General features: G+C 55.9%; 4 protein-coding genes across 4 annotated transcripts, besides 14 other annotated features; 3 read left to right on the plus strand and 1 right to left on the minus strand.

Annotated features, from left to right (window-relative positions):
• Positions 1-123: 123 nt before the first annotated feature.
• Positions 124-178: a microsatellite.
• Positions 124-179: a microsatellite.
• A 20-nt stretch (positions 180-199) lies between these two features.
• On the minus strand, positions 200-2,137 carry ACLA_080650 (dicarboxylic amino acid permease agtA; the record flags this gene model as incomplete). Its single annotated transcript, XM_001267806.1, has 4 exons — positions 200-1,514; positions 1,582-1,764; positions 1,859-1,916; positions 1,987-2,137. 4 exons carry the CDS (start codon positions 2,135-2,137, stop codon positions 200-202), a joined length of 1,707 nt encoding a protein of 568 aa, XP_001267807.1.
• A 68-nt stretch (positions 2,138-2,205) lies between these two features.
• Positions 2,206-2,336: a microsatellite.
• Positions 2,218-2,341: a microsatellite.
• Positions 2,342-3,186: 845 nt separating this feature from the next.
• Positions 3,187-3,212: a microsatellite.
• Positions 3,213-3,601: 389 nt separating this feature from the next.
• Positions 3,602-3,628: a microsatellite.
• A 1,110-nt stretch (positions 3,629-4,738) lies between these two features.
• Positions 4,739-4,764: a microsatellite.
• A 494-nt stretch (positions 4,765-5,258) lies between these two features.
• On the plus strand, positions 5,259-6,212 carry ACLA_080660 (uncharacterized protein; the record flags this gene model as incomplete). The annotated part of the gene is made up of 1 exon (XM_001267807.1): positions 5,259-6,212. The coding sequence occupies one exon, from the start codon at positions 5,259-5,261 to the stop codon at positions 6,210-6,212; it is 954 nt and encodes a 317-aa protein (XP_001267808.1).
• Positions 6,212-6,248: a microsatellite.
• Positions 6,219-6,247: a microsatellite.
• A 991-nt stretch (positions 6,249-7,239) lies between the features above and the next one.
• Positions 7,240-7,284: a microsatellite.
• A 102-nt stretch (positions 7,285-7,386) lies between these two features.
• Positions 7,387-7,434: a microsatellite.
• A 139-nt stretch (positions 7,435-7,573) lies between these two features.
• ACLA_080670 (HoxN/HupN/NixA family nickel/cobalt transporter) lies at positions 7,574-9,320 on the plus strand (the record flags this gene model as incomplete). Its single annotated transcript, XM_001267808.1, has 7 exons — positions 7,574-7,753; positions 7,816-7,826; positions 7,893-7,965; positions 8,031-8,116; positions 8,172-8,450; positions 8,523-8,668; positions 8,725-9,320. The coding sequence occupies 7 exons, from the start codon at positions 7,574-7,576 to the stop codon at positions 9,318-9,320; spliced, it is 1,371 nt and encodes a 456-aa protein (XP_001267809.1).
• Positions 8,929-8,994: a microsatellite.
• Positions 9,321-9,705: 385 nt separating the features above from the next.
• ACLA_080680 (putative terminal deoxynucleotidyl transferase) lies at positions 9,706-11,907 on the plus strand (the record flags this gene model as incomplete). The annotated part of the gene is made up of 1 exon (XM_001267809.1): positions 9,706-11,907. One exon carries the CDS (start codon positions 9,706-9,708, stop codon positions 11,905-11,907), a length of 2,202 nt encoding a protein of 733 aa, XP_001267810.1.
• Positions 11,412-11,440: a microsatellite.
• Positions 11,503-11,530: a microsatellite.
• Positions 11,908-12,034: the final 127 nt, after the last annotated feature.

Genomic DNA, 12,034 nt, shown 5'->3' on the forward strand with positions numbered 1-12,034 from the left:
CCCTCCCCCCCCCCAAATCCCTTGCGAGAAACAGGGGCAAAGGAACCACACCACATCCATCAATCATATCATAAGAAAAAAAAAAAAAAACAACCCCCACCAGCAGCAAGCAAGCAAGCAAGGAAACAAAACAAAACAAAAGGGAAAAGAAAAAAACAAAACAAAACAAAAAAAACAAACCCGGCAAGAGACTCTACAACTAGAACAACCACGCCACAAACGTGTTATAGAACCAGTTGCCGCGCGGGTTATGCGGCTCCTCCATTGCCTTGCGGGCCAGAAACTCGGCTTCCTCGCGATCGATCTCCTCCTTGCCCGACCACAGGTCGGCCTCGGCGGGGTCGACGCCCTTGCAGCGGGTGACGAGCTTGTAGCCGAAGATGAGCATGAGGTAGAGGGGGATGCCGAGGTAGGCGGTGATGAAGGTCTTGTAGTTGAAGCGGCCCCATTTGGGGTTGTGGGTGAAGACGTCGTAGCTCTTGGTGAGGGCGATGATGCAGCAGAAGACGAGGGCGAAGTAGGAGCCGGCGGCGCCGAAGGGGGCGCGGTAGGCGAGGTCGGCGTCGGGGACGTGCTGGGCCTTGCGGGCGCGGACGAAGTGGATGTGGGTGACGAGGAGGGAGATCCAGGTGAGGAGGCCGAAGATGGTGACGAGGTCGACGAAGTAGGCGAAGACGGTCTTGGAGTCGCTGGAGACGTTCATGTAGGCGAGGCAGGCGATGGTGGCGGAGATGGCGAGGGCGTAGATGGGGACGCCGCGGCGGTCGGTGCGGGCGAAGATGGCGGGGGCCTTGCCTTCGCGGGCGAGGCCGTAGATGGTCCGGGTGGCGATGTAGAGGTCGGAGTTGGCGGCGGAGAAGACGAAGAGGAGGATGCAGGCGTTGAGGATGTGCGGGAGGACGGGGATGCCGGCCAGCTCGATGGCGACGACGAAGGGCGACGCGGCGGCCGAGCTGGACTGCTTGGTGGCGAAGATGAGCTTGGGCGAGTTGTAGGGGACGAGGGTGCCGACGAGGAGCACGCTGATCACGTAGAAGAAGAGGATGCGGTAGAAGGTCAGCTTGATGGCGCGCGGGATCGTCTTGCGCGGGTTCTGCGCTTCACCGACGGTCACGCCGACCAGCTCGGTGCCCAGGTAGGCGAAGGTGGCCGACACCATGGTGGCCCAGAAGGCGTAGAAGCGGCCCGCGGCGGATTCCTCGATGTACCAGTTGAAGGCGCCGGGGCTCTTCCAGTAGCGGAACCCCTTGCGGTCATGGTCGGGCCCGCCGCCCAGCATCAAGATGAAGGACAGCAGGATGAGCCCGACGATGACGACGACCTTGAACGAGGACAGCCAGAATTCGAACTCGCCAAAGAAGCGCACGCCAAAGTAGTTGATGCAGACGATCAGCACGAGGAAGACGGTGATCCACACCCCGGCATTGACCCGGGTGGTGTCGATCCAGAACGATATGACCAGGGCGCCGGCTGTCAATTGATTGGGCGTCACGATAATGTATTTGAACCAGTATCTGCCGGTTGGTCTCAGCACGGTTGTGTGTTTAGGAAGCTTTCTGCCGAGGGGGGGTTTCCACTTACGTCCAACCGATGGCGAATCCTAGAGCCGGGTCACAGAAACGAACGGCATAACCGGTGAAACCAGAGGGCATGGGCAACCAGGTGGCCATTTCTCCCAGACCACACATGACGAGGTAGACGATGAAACCGACGAACGAGTACGAGATGAGGATTGCACCGGGCTGAAGAGAGTCAGTACAATCTCTTCCTTTCTCAGGAGGGGGGTTTTTCAACGTACACCAGCCCTAGAAACTTGTTAGCTATGTTTGTAGCATTGTGGAAATCAAGAGAAACTTACTTTGCCAGAGCGCCTCCAGTTCCGATAATGAGACCAGTACCAATGGCACCACCGATGGCTGTCATCATAGTCATCAGAGTCAGTGCTGTTGTTTTTTTTTGTCTATCAGATATGGTGTGCACTCGTACCGATCATGGTGATGTGACGAGATTTGAGGGCACGCTGAAGTTCGACATGATGCTCTTCGGTGATGACACCTTCTTCGGCAGCCTTGACATCGTTGGACATTTCATGCTTGACCGGCAGCTCCGAGGAGAGGCCCTCCTCTGCGTACCCCATGCTGTTGTGTGCTCTGTTGGGTGGAAGTTGGGGCTGAGATGAAGCTGGGGTGGTGGATTTATGAGGATGAAGGAAGGAAGGAAGAGAAGAGAGGAGAAGAGAAGAGAAGAAAAGGATGGAGTGAAGAGAAGAGAAGAGAAGAGAAGAAGGAGAGAAGAAAAGGATGAAGTGAAGAGAAGAGAAGAGAAGAGAAGAAGAAGGGAACAGTGAATATTCACCAGCCACGGAAGAATGGAGCAACCCCAGACAGTAGGACAATCTCGCGTGGAGAATCTCCTCAGATGATAGACAGACCGATAGAGCTTGCCACAGAGTTGCAACTTGCAACTTGCAAAGTGATTTCAGCCGAGCGTTCAGCGGCAGATGTGACGATCTTTGCCCTTGGACTGAGCCTTGTCTACGCCTCTGAACTTACTGGGACAGCGGATTGGGCTTGGCGGGGTGCCCAGCTCGTACGAGGCTGTTGACACTAGAGATTAACGTAGTTGGCAGTGTCTGGACTATGGAGTGGTTATCTCTCTCGATCTGTGCTGACAGCTTACAGCTTACTCCGTCCGGTGGATGGTGTTATGAGGTTACATTGCTGTGTCTAGGCACTGTTAGGCAGAGGACGAAAGAGGACCTCGAGAGTCGCTGGTGATCTGATCTGATCCTGATATGAGATAACTTCTCTTCCTTTTGCTCTTACTTGTGCTCTGTAACTTGAATAATGAAAACAATACACCTCCGTCTCGGTGGTCACATTATTTGGGACTGTGAAGTCGTTAAAGTAACGTAAAAAGGGACTCGAACAATAGACGACTTAGTCATCAGTGTTGCACAACCGACGCAAAGCGAAACCCCGCTTGGACCGGCCTGAGGCTCCACTCTTGGCGGACTTGGCAATGTCCACGTGAGCACACTATGTCCTGTACCTTATTTTCAGTGGACTTTCAACTGTGTAGTTTGTCCTTTGCAGCCTCGTCGTCGTAGTCTTGTAGTCTTGTAGCCTCGTCGTCTCGAGGTCATAACACCTTAAGCTTTGCGGGATTTATGAAACCGAACAGACGATGAGATAATGAGATAATGAGATAATGCCAAGAATAGGTACTACAGAGTACGATGTAGGTAATTGTGATACTCGCCAATACCACCCTGAGTCCCTGACTCTCAGACTACTACATAGTACTGTGTATGTACCCAGGTACTGTAGTAGGTATCTCTGCCTGAACGCCAAGCACTGCTTATCATAGTATTCACTTCCAGCCAATCATCCGGTCATCTTCACTGCTTATCTCTCTTAGTCTCTTCCATCCCTCTTCCTTTTTAGTATTACAGTGTAGGCCTTGTCTTCCATACTCCATCAATCTATCTTCTAGAACTAGGTACCGAGTACCTACTACCTACGGTTCTCCAACGTATCCAAGGTCCCACCCTCTTGGCATAGCACCAAAAATTCTTTCTCTCACAGTACCCCTGTAGTCGGTATCAATCTGTATCAATCTGTATCAATTCACTACCTACCTACCTAACCATTCTAACTTCTACAGTGGAGTACCCTGTATTTCCGTCACGTAATCTCTTTTCCAGCACGACACACTCAAACTCCCGAGGCTTAGGTAATGGAAATTCCCCCAGACTCTTCCAAGCGGGGAATCCCGATTCGTATCTGCTTTTTCGCCGTCTGGATGTACCGTCGCCATGTCGACTGTTCCTTATTATTACCATCTCTCTATTCAAGAGTCGTTCCACTCGAGTACAACTCACAACTCACAACTGAGTTCTAAATTCTAATTCCCGAGCCAGACCCTGAACCCGCTGGTGGCTGGGATTCTCGCATCATCCATGGTTCTCGGCCTTGAAAATTTCTCCTCGACATTTGGTTCGACTCCATAATCCATGATCCATCCTTTCGAGTCTGGAGTACTCCATACTGTCTCCAGAGTCCGGATACCTACTATCTTCCCTTTTTTTTCACTTTTTGTCGGAGATAGCTCGGTGTGCGTAGGCTTAGTAGGGCTGGACCACTAAAGACGGGAGATATACCACTTGATCATCACCACCGATGAAGTCAAGGCTCCGTGATATCTCCGACTATGGTGAGTCGGTAGTGGGAAAATATATAGCAATATAGATCAAGTGCCATACACGATAAACCAGTGCTCATCTTCGTCACGCTCCTCACTGTTCAGCAAAAGCGCGCCGATCTCAGCCTCAGGCTCCAATCAGGCAGCATCATGAATACTATCATCCTCCCTCATCACCACCCACACCAACTCCAACTCCTCCCAGCGTGACAACCCAGGATCAAGCCACATGCACAATTCCAATAGTTTCTTTAGGGGCGGTAATTCCTGAACCCCGACAGCTCCATCCCAACTCCCCACGTTGACACCATGCACCTCCTCCAAGTCAGCAGCTGCTGCCCACAGGCCACAGCACAATGACGGACGCCAACGGCCCTGCTTTTCCTCTCATAACCGGCTCTCTACCGCGCACTTTCAATAGTGTCCTGCAGCTGGCATCCATGGCACTCGACCCCGCAGATGCAGGTCTGCATCTTGGGTGTCGGTAATGACCTTCAGGACCAATGATGGTAGGAGTCGGTGTCGTTCGTGTTGATTCCAACACTTCCAACACTTCCAACACCCAAACGCTGAAATTAAGGGTAATTAGACCCGTCGATGGACTCGTCATCCAGGTCCTTTTTTTCAGAATCGCATCACCAACCATTGTGTGCTTGTTGCCATCACCTGCATCAAGGCTGCCACAGGGGGCGTTCGATTGGTGCACAAACAGCGTCGGCGCTTAACGTTATTTATATCGGCCGCGTTATTGGCTTCCATTCTGTCGGGATACGGGCGAAATAAGAGGAGACTCGGTCAATTTACTATCATTAGAAGCACCGAAATAGATTTGTTCTTGGGGTGGGTATGCAGAACTAATTGGTGATGTGGTGGTGGTGATTTTGTCACTGTCCCCCCCCCTCTTCTCTCTGCACCGGCATTTATTATCACCGTCTGTCCTCAATCACTTCAGAGATGATCTTCTTTTTTTTTTTTTTCCTCCCTCTCTCTTCTCTCTCTCAAGTCTTCCATTCTCAGATTTGAGACTTGAACATAATCACATCATCATCATCATCATGGGTGTACTACGTCTACCTCGCCCCACTGGCATCTATGTCCCCAGTTCGCCTCGCAGCCTCACCTCCGACATGATCTCCTCTCCTCTCTCTCCTGGCTTCAACTTCGACTCGGAAACCGTCACCCCCTCCATCATCCCCGCACTCGACTATATCTCCGCCAAGCTGCAGCAGAAGATGATGCACGTCACGCTGCTCGTCGGCCGCGGGAAGCCATTCCCCACCGGCCACGCCTCCGACCTCATGGTCATCCCCATTGCCCATCTCGACCTGCAGTCGTGGCGTACGTTGTGCCGCATCGTCGCCAAGGGAGCCAAGAAGTTCTCGCTCGGCCAGAGCTGGACCGACGCCCTGACGCGCAGCCAGTTCGAACGGCAAGCCAACGAGTACCTGATCCAGCAATCCATCCTGCAGAACGAGGTCGTCTTCAGCCGCGAGGGCCTGACTCTGCTGAACGTTGACCGCATTCACACCTTCAAGCGCCGGCTCTGCATCCTCTCCAACCGCGAGACCGCCGTTGAGGAGCCCTTCCTCGCCTCGTGCGTGCATCTCCTGCACCGCACCATCTGCGACTACCAGGGCCGCCCCTTCAGCAAGGCCTTCTTCCACCGCGTCTACGAGCAGCTCGACGTCCGCGACGACCTGCTCACCCGCGTCGCCACCACCTACAAGAAGGAGTACGGCCAGGAGGGCATCGTGCTGCCCCCGCGACCCAAGCCCGAGTACCCGCGCAAATCGCCCATCCGCCCCGTTCGTCAACGCAGAGCACCCGCCGCCTCGCCGGGTGGTAAACCTCTCGTGACCAAGCGGGGGCCTAAGACCCCCCTGTCGGCCTCGGATGTCACCCCCATCACGCGCAACGAGTGGAACATGTTTGTCGGCTCTGGGATCCGCCAGGTGAACCCGACAGTGACCAAGTGGACCCCGTCTCCGATTGTGCTGGCCGCGGCGTGAAAAAGGAAAAAAAAAAAAAAAAAAAAAAAAAAAAAAGCACCGTCCTTTTCTTCCCGACAACCAATCTCAAACCCAATTTCTCTATATGGGCTGCTGCAATTGCCGTTCAGAGCAATCGGCAAATTCTTAAGCTCAGAGCATAAATCTCCCCGCTTAGGGTCTAGGCGCCATGAGGTATGTTTTGGTCTCGAAAAAAATCTTGACCTTGAATGGCACTAACGGCGGAATAGATCCACTCCCAGCCAAGAGTTCCCATCTCGGCCACCGGCCACGAGTGAGTCTATCTCATGCCGACGACGGACAAACATGCTCAAGTTCCAACCTTATCGGCTGGACGTGCACACTGTCACCCATCTAGTGACCTATCACCTAGTCACTTATGGACTGAAAGAAATTTCAGCCACACTTCCCAGAACCACCACACACACACACATGCACACCAGGCTGGGTGATTAAACTCATCCTATCGGCTTAACTGTGAAGGAGTTGGTTCAAACCCAAACCCAAAATCAAACTAGAAATGGAATGTATATACACCACAGGGTGTACCATAATGTATAGAACGACCATGATGAATGAATGAAGCTAGATCTAGATCTAGATCTATATCCGATACCCATTATCCACACCGGTTAAACCTTCCAGTCTCTAGATGCACTTCAACCTACTTCGGCGCTCTCCGATTGCGCTTCAGTCCGCCGAGTATACACTTAGTGGGGTTATCGGCCTCACCGGTGGAGTTGTCGGCCATTGTGCGAGGAATTTAAAGATGTCGAGTAGAACGAGGACGCAGAGGCCAAGAGAATAGTACCGGGAGTTGAAAAAAAAGGGGGGGCTTAATCTTGATTCTTGTATAGATCGTCGCTTTGCAGAGGGATCTCATCAGATCAGGCTGGTGCTGGTGCTGGTGCTTGGGATTTGGATCGCTTTGAGTGGGAGGACGTCGACTTGCTCGCTGCTTCATTCGATCAATCATCACACATCTTGATCTTGTCCTTTTCCATGTCCTTGCTTTAATCTGCATGCGCAGTCCAGCTCAGTCCAGTCCAGTCCAGTCTTGTCCATTCCAGTCACCGCAATTGCGAGTCCCCTCCGACTCTCTCTCTCTCTCCCTTATCGCTGCTTATCGATCATTCCCCTCCGATCTACCATTATTTGACTCTCCGAATCTTCCTTCATCTTTCATCTTTCATCTTTCATCTTTCATCATTCATCTGTCATCTGTCAGTTCTTTTTCTCCTTCTTCCTAGAGGCAATCTCTCTCCCTCTCTCTATAAGGGAGTACGGTCTATCTAGTACAGCATAGTAGAGAGCAGAGTAACCCTTCTCTCGCCCTCTACAAACCCCCCCCAATCACCACCATGCAAGACTCCCCCACCCCCTCCCCCAAAGACAAATGGACCACGAAATTCGTCCAGCGTGCAGAACGCTCGCACCGTCGACTCCCCGGCCTGCGCAAGATCCCGCTCCCCGCGCTGGCGATCATTGTGTTCGTGGCGCTCGTGAATGTGCTCGTGTGGATTGCTGCGGCGATTGTGTTGGTATGTAATATTCCCCATTTTGGAGATGTGTGATTCTGGTGCGGCGCTAATGATTCTGCTAGCGGTATTACCCGTAAGTGTTGCTTGAACAGTAGCTTTGACCGTACAGATGGGGCCTTGAAAGCTGATGGGGGGTTAGATCGTTGGTCTCGAATGCGGTGCTGGCGTATACGCTGGGGCTGAGGCATGCGTTTGATGCGGATCATATTTCGGTATGTCTTCTTCTTACTGTCAAAGCCGATGGGGAGGAATTGTTGGCGCTGATCTGATGGATAAGGCGATTGATCTGATGACCCGGAGATTACTGGCAACCGGCCAGCAGCCCGTGACTGTGGGGACATTTTTCTCGCTCGGTCATTCGACGTAAGTTGGCTCCCCCGATTGATTAGATGCCAATGCCAATGCCTAACGCAAACAGGATTGTCATCATCACGTCCATCGTGGTGGCTGCCACGGCCGCGGCCGTGTCGTCGCGCTTCGACAGCTTCAGCACCGTCGGCGGCATCATCGGCACCTCTGTCAGCGCTGCGTTCCTGATCCTGCTGGGCCTGATGAACTTTTACATCCTGTACAAGCTCTACACGCAAATGCAGAAGGTGCTGCATCTCCCCGAAGGCCAGGAGGATGAGGCGTGGAAGATCGAGGGCGGCGGTGTCCTGTTCAATGTGCTGAAGCGCATGTTCAAATTGATTAACCGGTAGGCTTGTTCTGCTCTCGAAAAACAAAAAAAAAGGAAGCATGTAGGAAGGACTGACGCGCGGGCATATAGTCCGTGGAAGATGTATCCTCTTGGTGTGCTGTTCGGGCTAGGGTTCGACACGTCCTCGGAGATCGCCCTGCTCGGTATCTCGTCCATCGAAGCCGCTCGCGGGACCGACTTTTGGGTCATTCTCATCTTTCCGATTCTCTTTACAGGTATATATTCTCTTCAATATACCAACATGAACGCTTAGACTAACAAGTACATACAGCCGGAATGTGCCTCCTCGACACTACCGACGGCGCCCTCATGCTCTCGCTCTACATCCAACCCGCCGCCAACTTCCTCCCGCCCAAACGCGACAGCACCTCCTCCGAAACCCCGCTCATCCTCGGCGAGGACCACGAGGTCCAGCCCTCGCAAAACCACCGCGACCCCGTCGCCTTCCTGTACTACTCCATCGTGCTGACCCTGCTCACCGTCGTCGTCGCCATCGTCATCGGCGTCATTCAGTTGCTCACCCTCGTCCTCAACGTCGCCGAGCCCACCGGCCGCTTCTGGGACGGCGTGCAGACAGCCGGCGATTACTACGATGTCATTGGCGGTGCGATCTGCGGCTGCTTCATCATCTTCGGCGGCCTTAGTGTCGTGCTGTATAAGCCCTGGCGCAGGTGGATTGCCAAGCGCCACGGCAAGAGCACCGCCGAGGACGAGGAGGGCTACTCCGGTGATGCCTCTGGCTCTGGGGAGGCGGTAATCGCCGAGGGAGGTGCTAGTACTGCTGCTACTCACGTGAATTATGGCACAGTGACGAAGGACTCGCCGGCGGTGGTGGTGGAGCCAGTCGGTGGACCTGCTCGGCCGTGAGCTGAGGATTTGACAATCTATCTAGCTAAACCATCTATTCTAGTCTTTTCTGTTTGAGTTGACTTTTTTATCATTGTCATTGTCATTACCATAGACGAATACCGAATATCAAAAGTTCCCTTCCAGTTTCTCATTTGATCCCAAGGCACACACACATTACATGGGAACGAACCCCGAGTCTTATGCCCGAGGCACGGCACGAACAGGTGACGTCAGCTGATCGAGCCCAACCCCAACTCATCCATCCATCACAACGCATCATCACTCTCTCGTTCCAAACACTCAAGATATCCCTCCAATGTAATCTGTATCTATCCATCCACTTCAACCGCCTTATCCTACACACACCTACCCAAGGCATAGCAATGGCAACACTCCCCCCAAAATGTGCCCCCCAACCACCCCGCCTCCAACCCTAACAACCAGCGAAGCACACCTCTTCTCCCCCCTCCCCCCCATCTACGTCCTCCCCACCCACCTCCCCCTCGACACCCTACACACCACCGAAGACGCCCTCGTGCACCGCGCCGCGCGCCTCACCTACGATGCCGCCGAGGCGGGCCTCGTCCTCGGCAAGCTGAGGCAGAAGAAGAGGGCGGTGCTGGAGTTGAGGACACGCGGGGTGTGGACGACGGAGGTGGAGCGCGTTTCTAATCCTGGGCATGGGGTGGGTGGGTTGGATTTGGAGTTGGGTTCGCGAGCGGGGAGTGCTCGCAGCGCAAGTGCTAGTGTTAGTGTTACTGGCAGTGGCAGCCCTGAGCCTGTGGCGAAACGGCAGCGGGTGGAGTCTGCGGAGGACGCGCGGGTGCGGCTCAATGATGATGGTGTTGTTGATCTTGCGACTGAGAGGGAGAGCGAGGAGGAGGGTGGTGGTGGTGTGCGGCGACATCTGCGGGTGCCGGAGTCGAGGGCGAGGGCGAGGTCGAAGTCTGTGGCGTCAACGGCGACAGCCCCCTCTGGGACGGATGCCCAGGGTGGCGAGCGGGATGTGGTCACGGTGGTTCGGCTGGACTGGGTTGAGGAAGTGCTCCGGGCGCGGAGGCTGGTGGCCATGGCGCCGTTTGTGGTCTACCAGGGCCGCAAGGTTGCGGCTCCTACGCCTGCGGCTGCGTCTGCAGGTGGCGCGGAGAACTCAAAGGCGATATTGCAACGGGCCGAGCAAGACGCCATATTCAAGCCCCCCGCGGCAGCGAGCAGCCGCTTCACGGCGCGGCGCTCGCGCGAGCCGCTCGGCCCCGGCCACCAACCGCCCAAGCTCTACCAGCAGACGACGTCCGAGCACGACGAGGCGGCGCCGCTACCGCCTGCGCCGGACTGGGTGCGCGACCGCGTCATGTACGCGTGCATGCGGTCGGCGCCGCTGCACCCGCCCAACGAGGCGTTCATCGCGCAGCTGGTCAAGATCCGCACGGTGCGCGAGCTCACGCTGGACGAGATCGGGGTGCGGGCGTACAGCACGTCGATCGCGGCGCTGGCCGCGTACCCGTCCGCGATCCAGCGGCCCGCCGAGATCCTCACGCTGCCCGGCTGCGACGCCAAGATCGCCGCGCTCTTCGCCGAGTTCCAGGCCAGCGCCGACGGCACGGTCGCCGCCGCCGCCGCCCTCGACTCCGACCCGGCGCTGCGCACCCTGCACCTCTTCGGGAACATCTGGGGCGTCGGCGCCAAGACCGCCCGCGACTTCCTCTACCAGCGCCACTGGCGCGACCTCGACGACCTCGTCGAGCACGGCTGGGCCGCCCTCTCCCGCGTCCAGCAGATCGGCCTCAAATACTACGACGAGTTCCTCGCCGGCGTCCCCCGCCCGGAATCCGAGGCCATCGCCCGCACCGTCGCCGCCCACGCCGCCCGCGTCCGCCCCCACGCCCGCTACGACGCCCGCGGCCTCGACTGCGTCCTCGTCGGCGGCTACCGCCGCGGCAAGCCCCTCAGCGGCGACGTCGACCTCGTGCTCTCCCACCGCGACGAGTCCGTCACCAAGAACCTCGTCCTCGACCTCGTCCGCAGCCTCGAGGCCGCCGGCTACATCACCCACACCCTCGCCCTGCACATGACCTCCTCCCACCGCGACCAGCAGCCGCTGCCCTACCGCGGCGACGACGAAGACGACGACGACGACGTGCCTGGCCGCCACTTCGACACCCTCGACAAAGCCCTCGTTGTCTGGCAGGACCCGGACTTTGACGACGACGACGGCGACGACGACGACGCTGCCCCAACCTTAACCTCAGCTGAAGCCGAAGCCGACGATCAAGACGAGAACCAAGAAGAAGGTGCAGAGGCTCGCCGCCGTCGCCGCAATCCCAACCCGCACCGTCGCGTCGACATCATCATCTCGCCGTGGCGTACGGTCGGCTGCGCCGTGCTCGGCTGGTCGGGCGACACGACCTTCCAGCGGGACCTGCGGCGGTACGCGAAGAAGGCGCACGGGTGGAAGTTCGACTCGAGCGGGGTGCGCCAGCGCACGACGGGCGGGCATGTCGTGGACTTGGAGCGTGGCGGCGAGACGTGGCAGGAGAGGGAGAGGTTGGTGCTGGAGGGGTTGGGGGTGGGATGGAGGCCGCCCGAGGAGAGATGTACCCGGTAACCCCCCCTATTCATCTATAAAAGAGGTATACCTAAGTATATATGGATGGGGGTGTTGGTGAATAGTCAGTACATATATCATTAATCTACCTACAAACTATGCTATGTTATGTCCAAGCATAGACAAC

Source organism: Aspergillus clavatus, genomic scaffold (genome assembly GCF_000002715.2).
Source record: "Aspergillus clavatus NRRL 1 1099423829806 genomic scaffold, whole genome shotgun sequence".
Lineage (NCBI taxonomy): Eukaryota > Fungi > Ascomycota > Eurotiomycetes > Eurotiales > Aspergillaceae > Aspergillus > Aspergillus clavatus.